Source organism: Mastigoproctus giganteus, chromosome 13 (genome assembly GCF_048544385.1).
Source record: "Mastigoproctus giganteus isolate SK-2022 chromosome 13, ASM4854438v1, whole genome shotgun sequence".
Lineage (NCBI taxonomy): Eukaryota > Metazoa > Arthropoda > Arachnida > Uropygi > Thelyphonidae > Mastigoproctus > Mastigoproctus giganteus.
Genome location: NC_143587.1, coordinates 102,065,714 through 102,089,449, shown reverse-complemented (window position 1 = coordinate 102,089,449; position 23,736 = coordinate 102,065,714). Strand labels below are relative to the sequence as shown.

Below are 23,736 nucleotides of genomic sequence, written 5' to 3'. Positions count from 1 at the left end.
TTAGCCAGCGGGTAGTTGGTTGGTGGAACAGACTTCCATCCCTTGTCGTGGAAGTTGATAGCCTAAATAAATTTAAGGCTCAACTGGACAGATATTTCGGACGAACGGAGGGATGAAGTGAGGTTTTTTTTTTTTTTTTTTTTTTTTTGGCTGATGCTGCATAAGTTTGCTTTCTTGGATCATATGCCTCTACTTATGCTGAACTGCTGCTTTTATCTGTTTATGTGAACCCTCTTATCACGATTCAAATTTTTGCATGTGCACCAGCTTTCTACTCAACGATCACATTTATGCAAATCGCTTGAGGCTGTTTCGTATGGGTTTGTGGTTGTAACCTTTAGAAATAGTGTTGGTCCTTAAGTTTTGCCTATGATTGTAGTAGTAGTAGTAGGGATTTAGGTGCATCAGCAACTTAAACCATCTTGCGACTTACATAATATGTCTGTAACATGCCTGTGTTCTGTGATCGATTGCTGTTTTCTGGACGAAAAACCCGATTCGTTGTAGTAAAGAGACAAGTTGTTGTTGTTGTCGTAGAGTTTTAGGAACTTCATTGAAAAACAAGATTGCTCCATGTATGTTGTCGGTAAATTGCATGTGTTTGGTCAATTTGTTGTTTGCTGGACGAAAAACGTCTATTTTCCTGGAGAAAAAAACCTGATACCCTAGCCTGAGGCCAACAAAAAATCAGCTGCGCTGTAAAAAAGATCCATAAATATTTCTGTTGTCATTGACGAGATTAGAACTTAGGTCTTTTATACCTGGTGTGCAGAGCGTTGGTAATACTAACTGTGCTACTCACTAGGACACCTTAAAATAAATAAAAAACTTCAAGCATTAGGACCACTTGAGAATTATCTAATTTAACCCTTATTATGTCTGTAAATCGACCTTGCTTTCCTTGCCTGAAATCGACTAATTCAGCCCCCGAGTAAAAAAGCCCGTAAAAGTTCCTCACGTTACTGATGGGATTCAAAGCCAAGCCTTTCAACAAGGTTGTATAAAACACTGTGATTTATAACCACTATGGTACTCATGAAGACAAACTGTTACGATAGAGGTAAACTTGTAAACGATTCTTGGTATAATTTTAAGAAAATTGGTTTGATCTTTCCACAAAAATTTTCAAATTATACATGATTTCTGAGCTGTCTATCGGGAACCCAGGGGTTCACATTTGGTGAGCATGGGCTTGGCAAACCCAGGGTCCTGAGCTGGATATCATTATTCTTCTCTTTCTTAGTGATTTCTCTCTCTCTCTCTCTCTCTCTCTCTCTCTCTCTCTCTCTCTCTCAGGTAACTCGGGAATTTTTTTTGGCTGGTTCAGCATAAGCTCAGGTTTCCTTGCATCATATATTTAATAATAATAGGCCGCCGTAGCCTAGTGGTCAGGCGCGCGGGTGCATAAGTACACGTGCCTTCAGTGACCGGGGTTCAAACCCGGGACTACTGAATACGGTGCTGTTTCTTGTATTTTATCTATCTTGTGAACTCCTCTGACCGTTTGGTCGTCCCGGAGTTATAAACAGAAAATTTATTTATTTATTATTATAATAATAACATAAAGTGTTTAAGGGCAAAGGCCTCATGCTATGAGGTAGAATGACTATCATGTAGGTTAGTGCAAATGCATCATTTTAACATAACTATCTACCAAAGTAGTTGAATTAATTAATTAAATTAATTAATTACATTGGCATCGTTTTGTTTATATCTCATATTGTGAATGCCTTCACAACGAGTTGCCATGGTATTATACTACCTCGAATGAATCCACCGAAGAGAGCCAACAAGCTTTGAAACGGTGCCGTCTGGGTGGTGGTATCCGCCGAGAATAAATAACAATAGTCTTCTCCACTGCTGAAGAGTTATTTATTTGAGGTAGTACAATACCATGGCAACTCGTTGTGAAGGCATTCACAATATGAGATATAAACAAAACGATGCCAATGTAATTAATTAATTTAATTTAATTTAATTAATTCAGCTACTTTGGTAGATATCTATGTTAAAATGATGCATTTGCGCTAACCTTCATGATAATAATAATAATAATAATAATAATAATAATAATGCCAGTTGATCGAAGAAAGTGTACCGTACTACAAGTACGAACCCCAGGCAGTACTACAGACCCCAACCCACAAGCTGTACTGGGATCGCGCCATAATAAAGGATAAGACCATCCCGCACAACAGACCTGACATATCCCTTGTGGACAATATGGAAAAGGCTACCTACCTGATTGACATAGCGGTGCAGAACACTATCAATGTCCAGAAAACCCATGAGGAAAAAATTAGGAAGTACACGAACCTGAGACATGAGATCAAGGAGATGTGGCATATGCAAGAAGTATCAACCATCCCAATCATCGTGTCAACCACCGGTAGGGTACCAAAGACTCTACATAGCAGCCTAGCAGCAATAGGTCTCCCAGAGAACACCTACAAGAAACTCCAGAAAGTCGCAATCCTGAACACCTGTAGGATAGTCAGAGATTTCCTCGACCGACAGTAACACCAGACGTTACAACCACCCTGTGTACTTGATAGCAATACCCGTCACGGAGTGGAACCCTTCAATCAGGGAGAAATAATATAAGAGCAACAACAATAATAATAATAATAAGCACACCACCAGGCCATAAGGAAGATAGACAAGCGGTATATCCCCACTCAACCTAAGCGAGGGGTCTTCCCCCAACTAGGAAGTACAAACGAAGCTAGAAAGATGGGCAGAGAAGACACTCAATGGCAGACATTATAATGATCTGCATCAGGATCACATAGATAAAATTGCTTACAATGCATGGCGCACGAGCGGGACGCTCTTCCTCGAGACTGAAGGATTCATGCTCGCCATCAAAGACCAGGTAATCAACACTAGGAACTATAGAAAATACATCGCCAAGGAGCTCGGGGTTTTCGATGACACATGTCAACAAGCGGTATACCCCACCTGGCCTCAGAAACGATGTCTGGTCACATCATGATCACCGGGATGCAAGATGATCACCCAGACTGAGTACACTCATAGACATGACCATGTAGTCATGATAATACATCAGAAGCTAGCAAGGAAATACCAGTTGTCGAAGAAAGTGCACGGTACTACAAGTACGAACCCCAGACAGTACTAGAGACCCCAACCCACAAGTTGTACTGGGACCGCGCCATAATAATGGATAGGACAATCCCGCACAACAGACCGGATATAACCCTTGTGGACAAGAAGGAAAAGGCTGCCTATCTGATTGACATAGCGGTACCCAACACTGGCAACCTGCAGAAAACCCATGGGGAAAAAATCAGGAAGTAGACGAACCTAAGGCAGGAGGTCAAAGAGATGTGGCATATACGACAAGTAACGATCATCGTGTCAACCACTGGTATGGTGCCAAAGACCCTACATAACAGCTTAGCAGCAATAGGTCTCCCAGCGAACACCGACAAGAAACTTCAGAAAGTCACAATCCTGAACACCTGTTGAATAGTCAGAGAGTTCCTCGAAACATCAGTAACACCAGAAATAACAACAGCCACCCTGTGTAATTGATAGAAATACCCTTCACGAGGTGGAAGCAACCAATCAGGGAGAAATAATATAAGAGCAATAATGCTAATAATAATAACATAGTAGATGTCGGTAGTAATCTCCACCAAAATGACTTAAATTTAAAAATTAAATTATCTATTAATAATTTAATCGTAAATGTCCATTAACTTATGGTCGAATTGCGGTACTGGACTTTCATTAGTCAATTCCCGTGCGCTGTGTCAGATGCGTGTGGTAGGTGGAGTTTTGCTTGTAGTCGAATGTGTGGCGCTATCGTGTTCGTTCTTATACCGAAGTAAATTTGTATTGTGACTGTTTCTGGTGTCGATAGTTAATAATTTCGTAATTCTCGTGGAATGCGACATCAGTTATGGCAATGTTGGAGAACGAAATGCACACAGAAAGGCGGAAAAAGGTGTGTTCGCTAAATTTATTTTACTCGTTTGTATAAATTTATTTGGAATAGTGTCGTCTCTATTCTTATAGCTTACCTGCCTGTAGCTTTACTAATGTTGATGCTTTAAATATATTAACTGTGCCAAATACAACGCATTTTTTAAACATTGCTGGAATTTAAAATTCCAGCTATGTTTCATAAATTTAATTTTACCTCCAACATTCACCGTGGCATTTATTTCGGGGTATGACAACAACTATAGTCGATAATTATGTTGTTTTGATCAGGGCAGCAGGACTTTTGAGTATCCGTAACAACAGTACAGTATAATTATTTTTTGGCAGTGGTGTAATTGCAGGAAATTGAATCAGCCAGTGACAGATTTGGCTAGTCTGGTTCCATTTGTGCAACTCAACGTTTTGACCCGTATGCTAACGTATTTTCTAGATGTTAATGAATATTAATTATTGGTGCAATCCATATTCCAGGCGTTCTGTGTGTGCAGTAAGCATTAGTAGAGGCATATGATGCAAGAAAGCAAGCTTATACAGCATCAGCAAAAAAAAAAAAAACCTTCCAATTTTACCCATCTATTCACTCCAAATGTTTGTCTAGTTCTGCCTTGAATTTATTTAAGCTGTCAACTTCTACAGCAACAGATGGAAGTTTGTTTCAGCAATCAACCACCCCGTGGCTAAAGGTAAATTTCTAGGCATCTATCCTGCAGCTGTCTTTCTTCAGTTTGAATTTGTCTCCTCAGGTGATTAATCTGGGAAAAGAGGAAGAATCCCATCAGCATTGAGCTTGCTGAAACTATTCAAGACCTTACAGACCTCAATCAGATCCCCTCGCAGGTGCCTAGTCTCCAGTTAAGACATGTCACTACCAGTTTTTCATCAAGTTTCACTGTGAAACGGAATGTAAATGAGTTGTTTTTTCAGATGTAAATTGCTAGGTTCTTTTGGGTTTCCTATTATAGGATTCATTGATGGCCCCTCAAATTTTTTTTTTTTTTTTTTTAGAAGGAGCTTGTGTATTCTACATTGAGGGGTTCTAGTGAAACATCTGTAATTTCTCTCTTGGATGTGCTAAGCAACTGCAATATGCAGTCTGATCTAAAAAAAAAAAAATTGATGCATATAAGACAGGGAATTTTAAGCAACATTTTGCATTAAAAAAATGTAAGTTAAATTCCAGAAAATATGATAATTCACAATTACTATAAAACTAAGAGCACCAAAGACTCAATATGTTCTATGTTTTAATCAAATTCAAATCTTTTCTTAATATGGTTCCTTCTCTAAATTCACAATGCGAATTGAATATAAACCAGAGAATGCAAAAATTTTATATATATATATTTAAATAATGGCTTAAGAGTTAGAATGTAATAACATAAAATAAGAAAATAAATAAATATTAAGCTATAATTAGAGGCAGAAAAATGCACATCCTCCACATGATGCCCAGATATAACCAATATTTCATATAAAAATAAAGCGTATGCCAGTAGTATGGCAAAACTGTAGAGCGAAAGTTAACATAAAAAATAAATCAACAGGGAGGGGGAAGTAAAGGTAACAAGACAGAAACTGTAGCCGGAAGTCCCCAAATAATTTAGAGCTTTAAATCCAATTAATAATAATAAATATAAAATGCCAATTGTATAATAATTTAGTGGTATCCCCCATGGAAGGGGGGGGGACCTCAAGGTCCTCTGTCAATATGGGGCATGATGGTCAGTCTATTATTTTGATTTCTTTTAGTAGTTCTTTTTAGCCCCTTTTTGGTGATATTTCACATCTTTCAGAACTGGTACCTTACGAGGGTGATACCACTAAATTATTATATAATTGGCATTATTTTAAATTTAAATTGGATTTATTATTATTAATTGGATTTAAAGCTCTAAATTATTTGGGGACTTTCAGCTACGGTTTCTGTCTTGTTACCTTTACTTACCCCTCCCTGTTGATTTATTTTTTATATTAACTTTCGCTCTACAGTTTTGCCATACTACTGGCTTATGTTTTATTTTTATATGAATTATTGGTTAGATATATATATATATATATATGTACATAGTAGAAGGGCATTTTGATGATGGAGACAAGTGTTTTAGTTGAATCTATAAAATTGTTTTGTTTTCTCTGGTTTATGTTCAGTTTGCATTGTGAATTACCATATTTTCTGGAATGTAACGTACTATTTTTTTATGGAATGTTGGTATGCAAGCGCTTGAGTAGCATGCATGCTTGCACACAAACAGTGTCACAAAAAAGTGTACACATGTTTACAACAAAAATATTTAATCATGTATTTATAGCTGAACTTATTTTTTCATCTTTGATTAGTATGTTTTGCTGAAAAAGAATGGATTAGTTGTTAAAACAAAAATGAACTGATTCCCATAATGCAAAGTGTAAACAACATAATGATGGACGTTTGAAAAATATAAAGCAATTTTAAAGTGGTAATGGAAATTACCACTTGCTCAGATTATATACCTGAGGGGATACAAATTCAAATTGAGGAAAGACAGTTGTAGAATAGATGTGCAGAAATTTGCATTTAGCCAGTGGGTAGTTCATTGCTGAAACAAACTTCCATCTGTTGTTGTGGAAGTTGATAGCTTAAATAAATTCAAGGAGGATCTGGAGAAACTTTTAGAGTTTTAGAGGGAATGGATGTGTGAATTTTTTTTTTTGGCTGATGCGACATAAGCATTTCTTACATCATTCGCCTCCATTCCTACTGCTACTACCACCATCAGAAATGTGCTTTAGTAAAATGTGATCTCATGTGAGGTGATAATATTGTGTTTTCGCTTTAACCCTGTGAAGTTGTTTACAGAAAATTTCATTTTGACTGTTATCATGGTGCCAACTAAGGCTAAGAGAATAAGTGACAGCGGTACTAGTAAATCTACCAAGAAAAGGAAAGCGATTGGTTTGGATCAGAAAATCAAAATAATAAGGATGTATGAAAGTGGTCACACATTAACAAGTATTGCACAGATTTTAATTCTTAAGGTTTAGAGGTTTAGATTTGTTAGTATCAATGGTGAACACAATAATAAAGGATGAAGACAGAATACGAGAAGGGGGAAGGGTTTGCACCAGTGAAGTCAACAATAATAACCAAGGCTCTGAAATACATATCAGTTTTTACAGTGCAGTAATGTTTTTTTTTTTTTTTTTTGTTCCTTTTATGTTTTCTTTTCTTATATGCCACTCCGGCTACTTCATTTCTTAGGATGTTATTTGGTTTTTGTAATTTTGCCATATCACAAATATAGTTGCAATATTTTATTAGTCATTCGCGAGTTACATAAAACTTGACTTAAGAAGTCCTGGAACGTATCTCTTACGTGTGTCAGGGACTTACTGTATTAAACTTCAACTGCCATTTCTCAGCCTATCTGCCAATTTTTCTGTGTATTTTTGCATACTTTGATTACTGTCATTAATCACCCTGCCATCCTTTGTCACTTGCGAACTTAGACATTGAGCCTAATACACCTTCACCAATATCATTAATAAATATAGAAAACAAAAAGGTCCAGCACTGAATTCTCGGGAACTCCACTAATAAGTCCAGGAAGAGCTAATAGGAAGAGCTAATAGAGTCACTAATAGGAAGAGCAATGTCCATTAATAACCACATTATTTTTTTCCCACTCAATCATCCCTTTATCCACACACAGCTCTGGTGGTTACCCACAACTCTGCATTTGTTTCTCTGTGAAGTGTATAGAACTCTGTACAGGCCAGAATATGTATAAAGTGTGATTTGTGTGTGTTGTTTTGGTTTATCTTGTTCTTCTGGCTGTTTAGCTGTGGTGCCCCATGTTGCCTGTCACCAACCATGTTGAGATAGGCCAGGCAGTAAAGGAGAGGCAATGGTACTCTGGCAGGCCCACCACAGAGTCACCTAAGCTTTCTGTGGTGGGTCCTTAAAAAAGAAAGTTTTTAAAGAATGGGTGCTGGGGATAGATAGAGAAATGAGCAAAGGAGGATGATGCTGTGGTGGTTGTAGAGGAGGCAGCTGCCCTAAGTAGCTGAGGCCTGGTGCAGCAGGAATAGGGGAAACAGAGAGAAAAGATACCCAACGAGTAAGACATGTGCAAACAGGGTATCCCATGTGATAGCCTGTTTGCCCATGTCTTATTCTTGATTATGGTCAGTCCTAATTGGAAATAATATCCAGCAGGATGAACACCGTGGGTGTCAGTCAGGTCCAGTGGTAGCCAAATCTGAAGTTAGGTTTCACGGGTAAAGTGAGATAGGCATTATAGTATTCCTATTCATGGATAAATTTGCATTCCAACTCAGTGGGGGGGGGGATATGGACAGTGGTGATGAGCTTAGCTCTTAATTCTTCATAGTTGGGGCAGGAATAGAGAATGTGATCCCAATCCTTCATCCCACCACATGTACAGAAGGGGTCTTCAATGATACCAAGGCTGGCAAGCTTGGAATTTAGGGAACCGTGTCCCATCAGGAGGAATGAGATGTGTTGACCCTGTGTGAACTAGGGAGGGGATTTAGGATAGGTCATAGTGAATTCTAGTAAGAATTTTTTGGTAGTTGCACCTTTTGTATCGTCTTCCCAGCATCCAGAAGTGTAGATAGGTTGTTGGTACCCTTGGAAAATCTGTAGCTGTGTACCTCTTTTTTCAATAATTGGTAAAATCGTAATAAATAATAAGTACAGTCGGACCTCTGTTTAATGAACTTCTTTATAGGGAATTTTTCCATTTTACGAATTCTTTTGAATTCCCCTTGTTAATTATATTTAAAATAGTAATTATATTTAAAATAGTACTGTAATTATATTTAAAATTATATTCAAATGGATTATGAGAGACTTAGCTGGGTAAGCATTGTTCGCACCTCTGGCCTTCAAGCAATTTAGGCAATAGTGCAGTTGATTAGTATGAATTAAGAGCTAAAGATTTTACCTTCTGCACTTAGTGGTACCTATAAAACCTATCCAGATACCTGTTCTGCATAATGACAATTCGAGCTGGTAAACTACTTCCTATGTATCCATAGCCAGTGAGCAGATCAAGGCATATTCCACATTCGGACAGTAGACTCTAGTTAGCCTTCTACTGTAAGCACCCATTTAGAGCTTTAGGAATGAGTAGTATTCCTTTAGTGGAAAACCACTCTCTCTCCTAAAGCGCAGTTTATAAATGTCATTACCTGACATTTGAGGATTTGGAAAAGGCATTTGACTCCATACAGCATAAGGCAATGTTTTGGAAACTGGAAAGACAAGTCATAGACAGACCATACATTATAATTATGAAGGAAATATATGAGAACACTACCTCCTTTATTAGACTAGACAAAGACAGTAGCAAATTTAAAATTGAGAAAGGAGACTTCCTCTTGCTCAGAATAATCACCTCTCAGGTGATTATTCTGAGCAAGAGGAAGAACACCATCACCATTGAGTATGTTCAAACCATTCAAGACTTTATACACCTCAATCAGATCACCTTGCAGGTGCTTAGTCTCCAGACACTGTAATTTGCAAAATTTAAGCCTTTCATCGTAAGAGCAACCCTTTGTTCCATTCACTAATATTGTTGCCTTTCTCTGCACTGCCAACCCGGCTAGCTGGGTGGGTAAAGTGCCTGCCTGGCAACCCAAAGTCTGGGGTCCTCTTCCTTTGGGTAATAACGACCAAAAGAGTCAGTGAGCGACTGTAAGTGCAATTGAACAAGAGTTATTACCTGACATCCTCCTGTTTCATATAATCATCAAAATTTGGGCACATTTGCAGATCTTCAGCCAACTGCATTTGCCACAGTAATATCTTCCTTTGAAATGCATCCATTTTGCCTCGCAGTGTGAACACGTCCGTAAGCTGTCCTTGCAAGGACGTGTTCAGCTGGTTTAACAGAAAAAAAAAATATCTGTCAGGTATGCAAGCTTGGCTAGCCAATCATTGTCGGACAAGAGATCATGGAACCTCGAATTATTTTGCTGCTGTAAGAATAACTTTACTTCTTGGCGCAGGTCGAACAATCGGGTTAGTACTCTGCCCCTCAACAGCCATCTCACCTCAGCGTGAAGAAGAACATGAGTATGCTGAGATCCCATTTCTTCACAAAGTCCCTCAAATATTCGAGAATTGAGAGCTTTGTGGCAAATTTCGTTTACAATTTTAATTACATCAGAGAGTACTTCGTGCAGTTCTGGAGATAATCTTTTTGCCACAAGTTGCTCACGATGTATAATACAATGAGTAAACAAAGATGTCTGGGTGTCCAATGTCTTTAACTTTTGCAACAACTCCTGAACGATGTCCAGTCATGCTTGCAGCACTGTCTGTGCATATCCCAACACATTTCTTCCATTCAATACTGTGTTTCAGGAAATAACCATTAAGTGCATTGAAAATTTCAGAGCTGGTTGTTCTACCCGACAAGATAAGCAAACAGAGGAGTTCTTCCTTTAATTCTCCTTGGCAATCAAACCTCACAAAACAAAGAACTGCCTTGTTAGTTATGTCTGTTGATTTGTCAAGTTAAATTGAATAAAACGTAGAATTTTTGACAAGTGCAATCACTTGATTTTCAGTATCTTCAGCCATGTCTTCAATTCTGCGCTTCACAGTGTTAGCGGACATAGGAATTCCTTTCAGTTTCTGGACAGCCCCTGGTTCCCCAAAACCTCTTCACAGGCTTGTAAAAAGCAAGGCTTAATTACTTCTTCTCCAATCGTATACGGCTTTTTACATCTCGCAATTTGAAGTGCTATCAAATAAGATTTTACTAAAGACTTATCTTCAACAGTCATTGTTGCTAATGAACTTTTTTTCTTTTGCAAATTTTCACGCGTCCTATGGAAGTATTCAACTGGCTTTTTAGCTAAATCTGGGTGTTTTGACTGCAAGTGCCTGCTGAGTTTCGAAGGTTTCATGGCATCATTGGATAAACTCTCAGATAATAAAACATAATACAAAGCGGCCGTGGCTCCAGTTCACTTCCAGATTCTTGAATAAATCCAAACTTCAAGTAGTCCGCATCATATTTTCTTGAAACTTTGAACTTTTTCTCTCCGCTTCCATTTCTAATGTCCTTCCTGATGATGCCTTGTGGTGGCTGTGGAGGCTCTGATTCATTAACCAACTCATGACAATGCAATGTATTATCTAAGAAGCACAAAATGCTTGCTTTTTCTCACTCATTGGGGTTATTTTATTTGAATCTAAAACCAAACAAGAAATAAGATAGTTATCAAACTCAGGCTCTTTGATGCCATTAAATATCACACTGTACACAGTTAAAATAAAAATATCACTGGTCACTTACCTGTGAACTGTGCTGTTTGCGAAAATTGCAAAAAAGTAGAATCAGAATACAGGCATACCTCGGTTAACGTTACCTCTGATAACGAAGCTTCGATATAACGAAGTCGGCAATTTCAAGCCCCATTTAACATAAAAAAAAAATATTCCAGTTTAATCACCTGAAATCTAAACAAACTGAAGAAATTACGGGAACCTTTGGGGCTTCTCGTGGTTGGTTTGAGAAATTTAAAAAACGGGCCAGAATTCATAGTGTAAAATTAACAGGAGAAGCTGCAAATAAGTTTCCAGAAAAACTAAAGGAAATAATTGAACGTGAAAATTTTCCAAATTTGGTGTTCAATGTTGGCGAAAGCGGTTTGTTCTGGAAACGGCTACCAACAAAAAGCTTCATTTCTATTGAAGAAAAATCAGCTGCTGGGTTCAAAGCAGCCAAAGACCGTTTAACGTTACTCTTTGGATCAAATGCCTCTGGCGATTATAAATTAAAATTGTTATTAGTTTACCATTCAGAAAATCCGAGGGCGTTAAAAGGTAACATAAAAATGAATTTACCTGTAATATGGAAAGCAAATAGAAAAGCGTGGGTTACCAAGGAGTTATTTACTGATTGGTTTGTTAACCACTTTTGTCCTGAAGTAAAACGGTATTGTCAAAAAAACAACTTTGAAGAAAAAGCTCTTTTGTTGTTAGACAATGCTCCGGGACATCCTACTGATCTTAACACGTTGGACACATGCATTCCTGTCAAAGTTGTGTTTCTTCCAGCAAACACAACTTCCCTGATTCAACCATTGGATCAGGGAGTAATAGCATCATTTAAAGCTTATTATCTGCTTCGAACATTAAGCAGTTTAACTGAACTAGAGGATAAAGAGGAAATGACAGTTAAAACTTTTTGGAAAAACTACACCATTAAAAACGCAATTGAAAACATTGATAGTTCTTGGAAAGAAGTCACTAAGAAATGCTTAAATGGAGTTTGGCGCAAAATATGGCCAGAAGTTGTACTAGAAGAAGAAAATAACATCCAAGAAATTAGAAATGAAGTTATCCAGATGGCTCAATGGTTTCGAAAATGTCGATGAAGAGGATGTTAGAAATTTATTGAATGCAGAAGATGATGGTTTTTCAGTGGAAGATTTAGAAAACCTTGTTAGCAATGAAGACGAAGTTAAAGAAGTTCCAGCCGAAAAAGTCTTAAAAAACCAAAGATTTAATAAGGTGCTTAAATGACATTAAAAACGTTTTAAATTTTTTTAGTGAAAATGATCCTGATTTAGGAAGAAGTATTATTGTTAAGCGATCAGTGTTAAATGCAATAACTCCGTATAGGCAATTGTTAAATGAAAGAGAAAAAGAGCATAAACAATCAACTTTAGACTCTTATTTTAAAATGTGATTTCACTTTGTATGTAAGTTGACTGTTTATTTAATAAAACTTTTCTTTGTCCGAGAAAAAAAAGCTTTTCATTTTCTTTACGTAGGAACGTATCCCTATTCTGGCCATAGTATTTTTACCTCTGAAAACGAAATTTCGCTTAACGAAGTAATTTCGTGGAACGCATCCTATTCGTTATTCGAGGTATGCCTGTATAATGAAACATTTTAATAAACACAAATTGCAAATATATTCAAATTACTCTGCGGCCCACCAAAATTCTCTTGTGGACCACCGGTTGCCGACCACTGGTCTAGATGATCTTGCAGTGCTTCTTTAACCAGTGCCTCCATTAATTTCCCTTGAACAGGAGTTAAACTAACAGGTCTGTAATTACTTGTGTTGCCCTTTGATCCTCCTTTGTGAATTGGATTCTCATTTGCACATCTCCAGTCCATGGGTACCTCCCCTGAGTCTAAGGATGCTCATAATTATGGCTAATGGTTTGCTTACTTCCTTTGCTGCCTCCTTTAATATAACTGGATAGATCCCATCCACCCCAAGTGCCTTTCTTATATTTATCTTCAAGTTCTCTTCCACTTTGCTCTCAGTTATTACAAAATCATCTAACTGACTGCCAGAGTTTAGTTCACCTCTGACATTCCCCTCCCTGAATAACTCCTCGTGTGAATGTAGATGCAAAATACTGATTTAGTTTGTTAGCTACCTGAGCAGGATCATCAACAGTTGAAACATCACTATCCAGTGGACCAATCTGATTCATCCCTTTCCTTCTAGAGTTTACATAGGTAAAGAACTCTTTGTTGTTTTTCTTTGCATCCTTTGCCGAAGATTTCTCATAATTTGCCTTTGCCTACCTAACCTCCTTTGTGACTTGGTTACAGACCAGCTTATATCTGTCATAGGCTACTGTGTCACCAGTTAATTTATATGTATCCCATGCATTTTTCTTCTCTGCCACGTCTCATTAGTTCATCTGACATCCATTTAGGCCTAAACTTTGAACAGTTATTTCTTCGTTAGTACGAAAAGCCTAGTAGCTTCCAAGATTAATTCTTTGAATACTTCCCATTTTGACTTTGCTGTTGGTAACATCATCAGTTGGTCCCACCTTATAGAATTTAAATACTGTCTCTGACCTCCGCAGTTGCCTTTACGAAAGCAAAAACCCTTCCCTTTACCCCTGATGGTAGTTACCTCTTTGAGTAAATCCCACTTCAGCACACTGTGATCACTGCCACCTAGTGTGGTTCCTTTATCTGCAGATTCTTAATGCATGAAGAATCACTATTGATAATCAGATCAAGAGTATTACTCCCTCTAGTTGCCTCCCAAACATGCTTCTGTAGAAAACAGTCATCCAATAAATCCACAAAAGCCTTGCTAGTGTGTGAGTGACCAACCCACAAATTCCAGTATAATATCTAGGAAATTAAAATCCCCCACTCTCTGATTTATTGGCCCACTCTATTTCTCTGTATAGTTGTTTATTATACTCATCAGAGTCATTAGGCCTATAACACACTACTACTCTCAATTTTGATTTCCCAGTACTTATGTCACACCAATCTGACTCGACACTGCACTGTCCAGCCATGTCGACTGGATGTACTTCTTTGGATTTTGTGTTTCTGAACTAATAGCATAACCTCTCCTCCCTTCCTATCCTGTCTATCCTTCCTGTACATATTGTACTCCCCAAATTCCATCTGCATTCCTTATATCTGTGTGACACCATGTCTCTGATATCCCAACAATATCTGCCTTTGATGTTTTGACAAACACCTCAAATTCATTAAATTTATTTACCAAACTCCTAGCATTGATGTACACACAAGTATACATACCCCTTGAGCCTTGCACAATCTCTCCAGGGCCGAATTGATCAACAAGGTTCTCATCATACACCCCCTCCTATCGTGTCTTGGCAGAATTGCAGACACTTTCAAATACAACTCTACTTCACGGCTTTTTTCAACAGTGACCTGTAATTGTTAAGTAATTCTGCCTGTCTCCTACTCTTAATATCATTAGTGCCAACATGTACAAATATCACTTTTTGTGCCCTTAAAAGGTGATATATTCTTAGCTATCCTAACACAGCCGATGTGTTTACTTATACTGCAATGACTCCCAGCAGTCTCTGAAATCCCCAGCATCTTGTTTTCCAGGCTATTGCTCATTCCAATAAAAGCAGTACAAGAATCACTTTCACCTCAGCCATCGGCTACTGTTAATCCATTAGTCCATGTATGCCCTCCAAGCTAGCAGTTTTCTGACCCACCTAACATTGCGTCGATAGCATGAGCAAATATTCTTGCAACCTTTCTATTTAAGTGTATCCCATCCCTTTAGAAGCAGTCTCTCCTGTTAACAAGAACAGACCAGGCTGAAAAAATTCTACACCTTGAGCCTTGCACAATCTCTCCAGGGCCGAATCGATCAACAAGGTTCTCATAATACACTCCCTCCTATCGTGTCTGGGCAGAATTGCAGACACTTTCAAATACAGGCATACCTCGAATAACGAATAGGATGCGTTCCACGAAATTACTTCGTTAAGCGAAACTTCGTTTTCAGAGGTAAAAATACTATGGCCAGAATAGGGATACGTTCCTACGTAAAGAAAATGAAAAGCTTTTTTTTTCGAACAAAGAAAAGTTTTATTAAATAAACAGTCAACTTAGATACAAAGTGAAATCACATTTTAAAATATGAGTCTAAAGTTGATTGTTTACGCTCTTTTTCTCTTTCATTTAACAATTGCCTATACGGAGTTATTGCATTTAACACTGATCACTTAAAAAATAACACTTCTTTCTAAATCAGGATCATTTTCACTAAAAAAATTTAAAACGTTTTCAATGTCATTTAAGCACCTTTTTAAATCTTTGGTTGTTAACACTTTTTCGGCAGGAACTTCTTTAACTTCGTCTTCATTATCTTTGTCTTCGTTGCTAACAAGGTTTCTAAATCTTCCACTGAAAAACCATCATCTTCTGCATTCAATAAATTTCTAACATCCTCTTCATCGACATTTTCGAAACCTAATGATTGAGCCATCTGGATAACTTCATTTATAATTTCTTGGATGTTATTTTCTTCTTCTAGTACAACTTCTGGCCATATTTTGCGCCAAACTCCATTTAAGCGTTTCTTAGTGCCTTCTTTCCAAGAACTATCAATGTTTTCAATTGCGTTTTTAATGGTGTAGTTTTTCCAAAAAGTTTTAACTGTTTCCTCTTTATCCTGGCGCCTCCGTAGCCAGGTGGGAAGGAGCAGCAGTGCGTAGCACACGCTTCTTGATTAAACCGGGGTTCGAGCCCTTCACCACCAAATACGGAGGATGCGGAAAGGTCAGGGAATGACCACCGCATATCCCAGAGCAATATGGCCTTAGTTGCTAATGCTCCTTAAAAAAAAACCAAACAACAAACTCTTTATCCTCTAGTTCAGTTAAACTGCTTAATGCTCGACGCAGATAAGCTTTAAATGATGCTATTACTCCCTGATCCAATGGTGGAATCAGGGAAGTTGTGTTTGCTGGAAGAAACACAACTTTGACAGGAATGCATGTGTCCAACGTGTTAAGATCAGTAGGATGTCCCGGAGCATTGTCTAACAACAAAAGAGCTTTTTCTTCAAAGTTGTTTTTTTTTTTTTTTGACAATACCGTTTTACTTCAGGACAAAAGTGGTTAACAAACCAATCAGTAAATAACTTCTTGGTAACCCACGCTTTTCTATTTGCTTTCCATATTACAGGTAAATTCATTTTTATGTTACCTTTTAATGCCCTCGGATTTTCTGAATGGTAAACTAATAACAATTTTAATTTATAATCGCCAGAGGCATTTGATCCAAAGAGTAACGTTAAACGGTCTTTGGCTGCTTTGAACCCAGCAGCTGATTTTTCTTCAATAGAAATGAAGCTTTTTGTTGGTAGCCGTTTCCAGAACAAACCGCTTTCGTCAACACTGAACACCAAATTTGGTGGAAAATTTTCACGTTCAATTATTTCCTTTAGTTTTTCTGGAAACTTATTTGCAGCTTCTCCTGTTAATTTTACACTATGAATCCTGGCCCGTTAATTTCTCGAACCAACCACGAGAAGCCCCCAAAGGTTTCCGTAATTTCTTCAGTTTGCTTAGATTTCAGGTGATTAAAGTGGAATTTTTTTTTATGTTAAATGGGGCTTGAAATTGCCGACTTCATTATAGCGAAGCTTCGTTATCAGAGGTAACGTTAACAGAGGTATGCCTGTACAACTCCACTTCATGGCTTTTTTTCAACAGTGACCTGTAATTGTTAAGTAATTCTGCCTGTCTCCTACTCTTAATATCATTAGTGCCAACGTTTACAATATCACTTTTTGTGCCCTTAAAAGATGATATCTGCTCTACAATGTCATCAACCCTTGCCCCTGGCAGACATACCCTGGTATGTCTGCCAGGTATATATGATGTCTGCCTGGTATGTATGATGCAAAAAAGCAAGCTTATACGGCATCTTCCCTTGAGTCCAAGGAAGCTTTCATAATTATGGCTAAGGGTTTGCTGCCTCCTTTAATATAACTGGATAGTTCCCATACACCCTATGTGCCTTTCTTATGTTTAACTTCAATTATAGCTCCTTCACTTTGCTCTCAGTTATTACAAATCATTTATCTTCCTCCCAGATTTTGATAAACTTTTGGCATTCTCCTCCCTGAATAATTTCTCATATATGAATGTAGATGCGAAATACCAATTCAATTTGTCAGCTACCTGAGCAGGATCATCAACAGTTGAATCATCGATATCAAGTGGACCAATCTGATTCATCCTCTTCCTTCTAGAGTTTACATAAGTAAAAAAACATCTTTGCCGTTTTTCTTTGTATCCTTTACCAAAGATTTCTCATCTGCCTTTGCCTGCTTAACCTCCTTTATTACTTGATTACAGACTGGCTTATATCTACCATAGGCTTCAGTGTCACCTGATAATTTATGTGCATCCCATGCATTTTCCTTCTCTGCCATGAGTCTCATTAATTCATCTGACATCCATTTACGTCTAAACCTTAAACATTATTTCTTAGTTGGTATGAAAAGCCTAGTAGCTTCCTAGATTAATTCTTTGAATGCTTCCCATTAAAATTGCTGTTGGTAACATCATTAGTTGGTCCCACTTTATAGAATTTTAAAACTGTCTCAGACTACCATAGTCACCTTTACGAAAGCAAAAACCCTTCCTTTTACCCCTGATGGTAGTTACATATTTGAGTAAATCCTACATCAATACACAGTGATCACTGCCACCTAGTGGTTCCTTATTTACTACTGCCCTTGTAAGAAACATTCAGAAGATTGGACTGATTGCAGAAAGGAGTCATTGTGAATCAAGAGTACCTAAACCATTTACTATTTGAAGATGACATTGTGATCATAAGCCATGATCTTGAAGAATTAGAGGACAATCTTAATCAGTTATGCAGAATTAATAAGGTTTTCAGACTAAAGATGAATATGGTTAAAACAAAAGTTTTAAGCATATTCATATACCACAGGAAGAGATGTAATCATTGAAGGAGCAGAAATTGAAAAGGTGGATTTGTACACTTACCTTGGTCATTATCTATAATAATGATAAATGGCTGGAAGTCAAGAGAAGAATAAATTTTGGATGGATAGCATTCAGGAAATATAGTCACTGAGGTGCAGTATCTGAATTTGTTTGAAATGTAAAATAATGAACCAATGTTGTGCACTCACCAAAAGAATGGAAGAGAAGCTGAAAACTACACAGTGAAGAATGGAATGAATTATATTAATAATCAGAGTGTTGGATAAAAAGAGAAACAGATTAGGAAGCAAACTCCAGTAAAGAGTATTCTTATCAAAACTAAAGAACTGAAATCGACATAGGTAGGACACATAGCTGGAAGACATGAAAGATGGACTAAGAATATAACAGATTGGAACCCAAGAGGAGCTAAAAGAAAACCTGGACGACCACAACAGAGATGGACAGATGAAATTCAAGTATTTGCGGGCTGGTTATTATGACATTTGTGGGCTGGTCATAAATGGATGGTCATTGCACAAAACAGAAGCAACTGGAAAGTTTCTGGAGAGGCCTTCATCCTGCAGTGGTTTGAAAATGGCTAATTATGATGGTTTTCCTTTATCACGACAAGTGGTCATACATTTAGGTCTAAATTGTTGTCAGATGAACTAATGAGACTCTTGGCACAGAAGAAAAATGCTTGGGATGCATATAAATAATCAGGTGACACAGAAGCCCATGACAGATATAAGCTATTTTGTGATCAAGTCACAAAGGAGATTAGGCAAGCAAAGGTACATTATGAGAAATATTTGGCACAGGATGCTAAGAAAAACAGCAAGGACTTCTTTATTTATATAAACTCTAGAAGGAAGGGAATGAATCAGATTATTCCACTTGATATTGATTGTTCGACTGTTGATGATCCTGCTCAGATAGCTGACAAACCGAATGAGTATTTTGCATCTACGTTCATACATGAGGAGTTATTCAGGGAGGAGATTGAGTATTTTGCATCTACATTCATACATGAGGAGTTATTCAGGGAGGAGATTGCTAGAAGTTTATCAAACTCTGAGAGGGAGCTAAATGATTTGTAATAACTGAGAGCAAAGTGGAGGAGATATAGTTGAAGTTAAACATAAGAAAGGCACCTGTGGTGGATGGGATCTATCCAATTATGTTGAAGGAGGTTGCAAAGGAAGTGAGCAAACGTTTGGCCATAATAATGAGAGCTTCCTTGGACTCAAGGGAGGTCTCTACGGGCTGGAGTTGTGCAGATGTATCCCTAATTCACAAAGAGGAATCTGATGGTGACTTGATTAATTTCAGACCAGTTAGTTTAACTTCTGTTCCAGGGAAAATAATGGAGTCACCGGTTAAAGATGCATTGCAGGATCATTTAGACAAGACTGCAGTAATAATTCAGAACACAGCATGAGTTTGTTAAGGGAAAGTCTTGTCTGATAAATTTGATTGGATACTATGATGTGGTTACAAAGGAACTGGATGAAAAAAATAATTTTTATATCATATACTTGGATTTCAGGAAAGCTTTTGATGCTGTTGCACATGGAAGACCACTATACAAATTGGAGCAGTATGGTATTAAGGGCAAGTTGTTACAATGGATAAAAGGGTGATTGAGTGGGAGACGATGGAGAGTGGTAATCAATGGACACTGCTCTACGTGGACTGATGTTATTAGTGGAGTCCCCCAGTTTTCGGTGTTGGGCCCGCTGTTGTTTTGTATATTTATCAATGATATTGATGAAGGTATATCAGGCTTGATATCCAAGTATGCAGATGATACAAAGGTTGGCAGGGTTGTTAATCACAGTAATGGCAGTGGGTTGAGAAGTGGCAACTGAACTTTAACATTGACAAATGCAAAGTACTGCATATGGGTAGAAGTAACCCCAGAGAAACTTACCAGCTGTGTGGTAGAAAATGAAAAAGACCTAGGAGTAATTGTGCAGTCAGATACGAAGTTTTCTGAGTAATGCAGACAGGCTGCCATAGTAGGCCATGGGGTATTGTCAATGGTATACAGGTTATTTGCTAGTAGGGAAAAGGAGGTGATTACTGCATATGAGTTTGGAGGCCTTATTTTAGGAAGGATGTAGAGTTGCTTGAGCATGTATAGAGAAGGGGGACAAGATTGGTGAGGGGAAAGGAGTCCTCTTACTTGAAGGCATAAGTTCTGCAAATTGCAGCAATTGGAGATAGGTATCTGCGAGATGATCTGATTGAGGTGTTTAAGGTCTTGAATGGGTTGAGCCAACTGAATTCTGATGGGATTCTTCTGCTTGCTCAGATTATGAACCTGAGGGGGCATAAATTCAAATTGAGGAAAGACAGTTGTAGAATAGATGTTTGTTTGGAACTGGATAAACCTTTAAAGAGGGAATGGATGTGTGAAATTGTTTATTTTTATTTTTTTTTGCTGCTGCTACATAAACTCATACATTTGCTTTCTTGCATCACATGCTGCTGCTACTACTATGTTTTTTTGCAGAACTAAATCATTCACATTTTGCCATAAATTTCCGCTATTTCTGTTTACATGGGCCCAGTAATTGAATATCCGAGTGACTGGCATTTTAGACAGTTTCAAAAAAAAAAAATTTCAAAATTAAGTTTTATAAACTAGCAGAATGTTTTTTTTTTTTTTAATTTATTTTTTATTACGTTTTTATGCAGCCTTTCTACATGGTACTGATGTCCACTTTTTTTCTTTGGTGGCATGTCTAAAATTAATTGGGCTCTTGTTGTTTTATTTAAATTATAAATCACAATATTCACTATACCTGTTTATATAGCAAGCACAAAAACACTGTGCACACATTGTTTATAACTTCTAACGTATTCAGTATTGTAGAATGTACATAAGTAGTTAATAGCAAACTACTATCATTCGAGCATGTACTGAAGCGATTGCCTGATTGATCCTTTCAAAGTTACGTTTTGGACAGCAAATAAATCTATGCTGCTGTGCAGTATGTACTCAGATTTACGTATGCATTCAGGCTTGAATCTCCCTCTGAAAACACTCCATTTGGCAAAAATAAATTTTCACTCTGACCTTTGCTCTTATCCTGATGCAACATCTATGGGTGCCATTTCGTCAGGTTACTTCGGGTGTCGAAATAGCTTGGCACAGAACTGATGTGGCCTGTCAGTGGCACCCTTCTGATACTGGCACCTTTGGCACCTGCCCCAATGCTAAGGCATTCCTATGCTACTTCAGCATTGATGCCAAATTTGAATGAGCTGACTTGATGTTCTTCCTCTCTTGTGAAATTCTGTTAGTCACATTGATGGAAATATCCAGGATTGTGGTAGGAATTCCTTTGTATAGGCAGTGGAAAAGCTCGTAACTGATGACTTCAAGATTGAGGGTGAGGGCTCCCACCAAGACCTGTAGAGCTGGGGTGCTGATGGTGCAGCACATGCAGGATAATGTGAGCAGCATGGTTTTTTTTATAGACTGGGAGATGGACACCTGCTCATCTTTAATATAAGACACTATATGGCCTTCTGTGACTTTGCCCAAAAGTCTGAGTTGAGGAGGGGTAGCAAGGTTATGACTCCCCACTTAGAAAATCACAACTACCTGGACTGTGACAATTCCCAATATAGACAAACCTAAATAAGACTGGCCTCTCAGAATGTTTCCCACCCAGATAGAATATCTATGATAGCAACTGTATATATGTTAAAGATAACTTATATGTTTGCGAATCAGTAAGCAAAATGTGTGTAATGTGTAACATGTTTTTGGGTACACAAGGGTAAGCATACTCTTGCTATGTTCAACTGGAATATAGCTAGAGAAAGCTTACTCCATTGGTAGTCCGCTGGTATCTCAGTCAAGCAAACTCTACTGGTAGTTCTCTATCATTGCTGCCATGGTGGACACAAGCTTGTGAATGAATACAAGATTAGAATGAATGTCCATATTTGCTAGAGCTCTGAGGCGCCTCCGTAGCCAGGTGGGAAGGAGCAGCAGTGCGAAGCACACGCTTCTTGATTAGACCGGGGTTCGAGCCCGTCACCACCAAATACGGAGGATGCGGAAAAAGTCAGGGAATGACCACCGCATATCCCGGAGCAATGTGGCCTTAGTTGCTAATGCTCCTAAAAACCAAATAACAAACAAACAAGCTAGAGCTCTGTCATGAAATGAGAAATGCAAGGGATAAGAGAATGTCCTTGATTAGCTTGAGCTCTGTTGTGTTTGCCACGGCTAACTAGCTTAAATGAAATAGTAAGAACGTATGAATGTATATGGTTACCCCTTTGTTGAATGAATGTGAATGACTGCAATGATTGGTATATATCCCTGTTATGTGTGAAACGAATACCAGTGAACATGAATTTATCTGGGCAGAAACGTGTGTGCACTTAACCTGCAAAAAAAAAATCGTATTCAGAGTGCTCTGCCAAGTGAATAGGATTGTGTGACTTATAGGCAAATTAGAACTTTAAGTTAATTGTCTGAAGGTGCACTCTGTATATACATCAAAGGAAAAAAAATTAACTTAAATTCTGCAGGTTAAGATGTTCCTAAAATGTGGTATAAATGGCTGTGCATGACCATCCATTTATACCACAGTCATGTGCATAAACTGTGTGATGACTAAATAAATGCTCGTGGTTGGCTACATACAAAAAAAATGTTAATAAAAAGTAAAAAAAGTAGTAATAACATGCTTGTTAACATGTATATAGGGGAATACTGCTCTGTCAGAGTGCAAGGTGATTAATGGCACAAGATAAATGTGAGAGAGGAAGTCATTGTAACTGCCAAATTGTTGTGGTCCCTAAATATGTCAAAAAAAAAACCAAATTGTTCTGTTTATATGCTTGCATGATAAGTGAGTGAATGGCTAGTATACATGCAGTGTGTGTGTGTGTGTGTGTGTGTGTGTGTGTGTGTGTGTGTGTGTGTGTGTGTGTGTGTGTGTGTTCTCTGACGGGACGGGGATCCTCTGCGACTTGACTTCTGCTGTGAGATAACTTAACATGAAGCCTGCATGCTCACTGACACTATGCTGCTCTCCTTGGTGGTATGCAGCGTGATGTGGGGTCTGCTGACACTGGCTGCAGATCCCATTTCAATTGCAATATACTTGATAACCATAGTGGCAATCTCCCCTCCCCTTCCCTTTATAAGGTTCCTGACCATGACTTTATTTTAGTTTGACTATTCATGATATGTTCAGTAGATAAAGTGTGTGGGCAGCATGGGGGGGGGAAACGTATGAATTAATGAAATTTTTGGATGTGGCATACGTACATCAAGAATATACTGAGATGTTTGACATAATGTGGCCTTGATAGTGCCTCCTGCATGCACATTACTCAGCACCCTTCAGTCCCTAGCTGGCAGAGTCAAAAGAGTAAAATTATATACTAGCTTATCTGGATGTCCCTAAAGAGTTAACTACAGGTTTGCTGAATGGACTATTGGCTGGCCTGTGAAAACTTTGTTGTGCCCTTGAA

At 38.0% G+C, this 23,736-nt stretch overlaps 1 protein-coding gene across 1 annotated transcript in view; it reads left to right on the top strand.

The window, feature by feature from the left end:
- Positions 1–3,841: 3,841 nt before the first annotated feature.
- The window catches only part of LOC150076311 (toll-interacting protein-like), a 121,209-nt gene continuing 101,314 nt past the window's right edge, over positions 3,842–23,736 (top strand). The window contains exon 1 of the mRNA XM_090387317.1: positions 3,842–3,973. Coding sequence (XP_090243443.1) covers positions 3,929–3,973 — 45 coding nt within the window. The 5' untranslated portion in view covers positions 3,842–3,928. The remainder of the gene's footprint in view (positions 3,974–23,736) is intronic.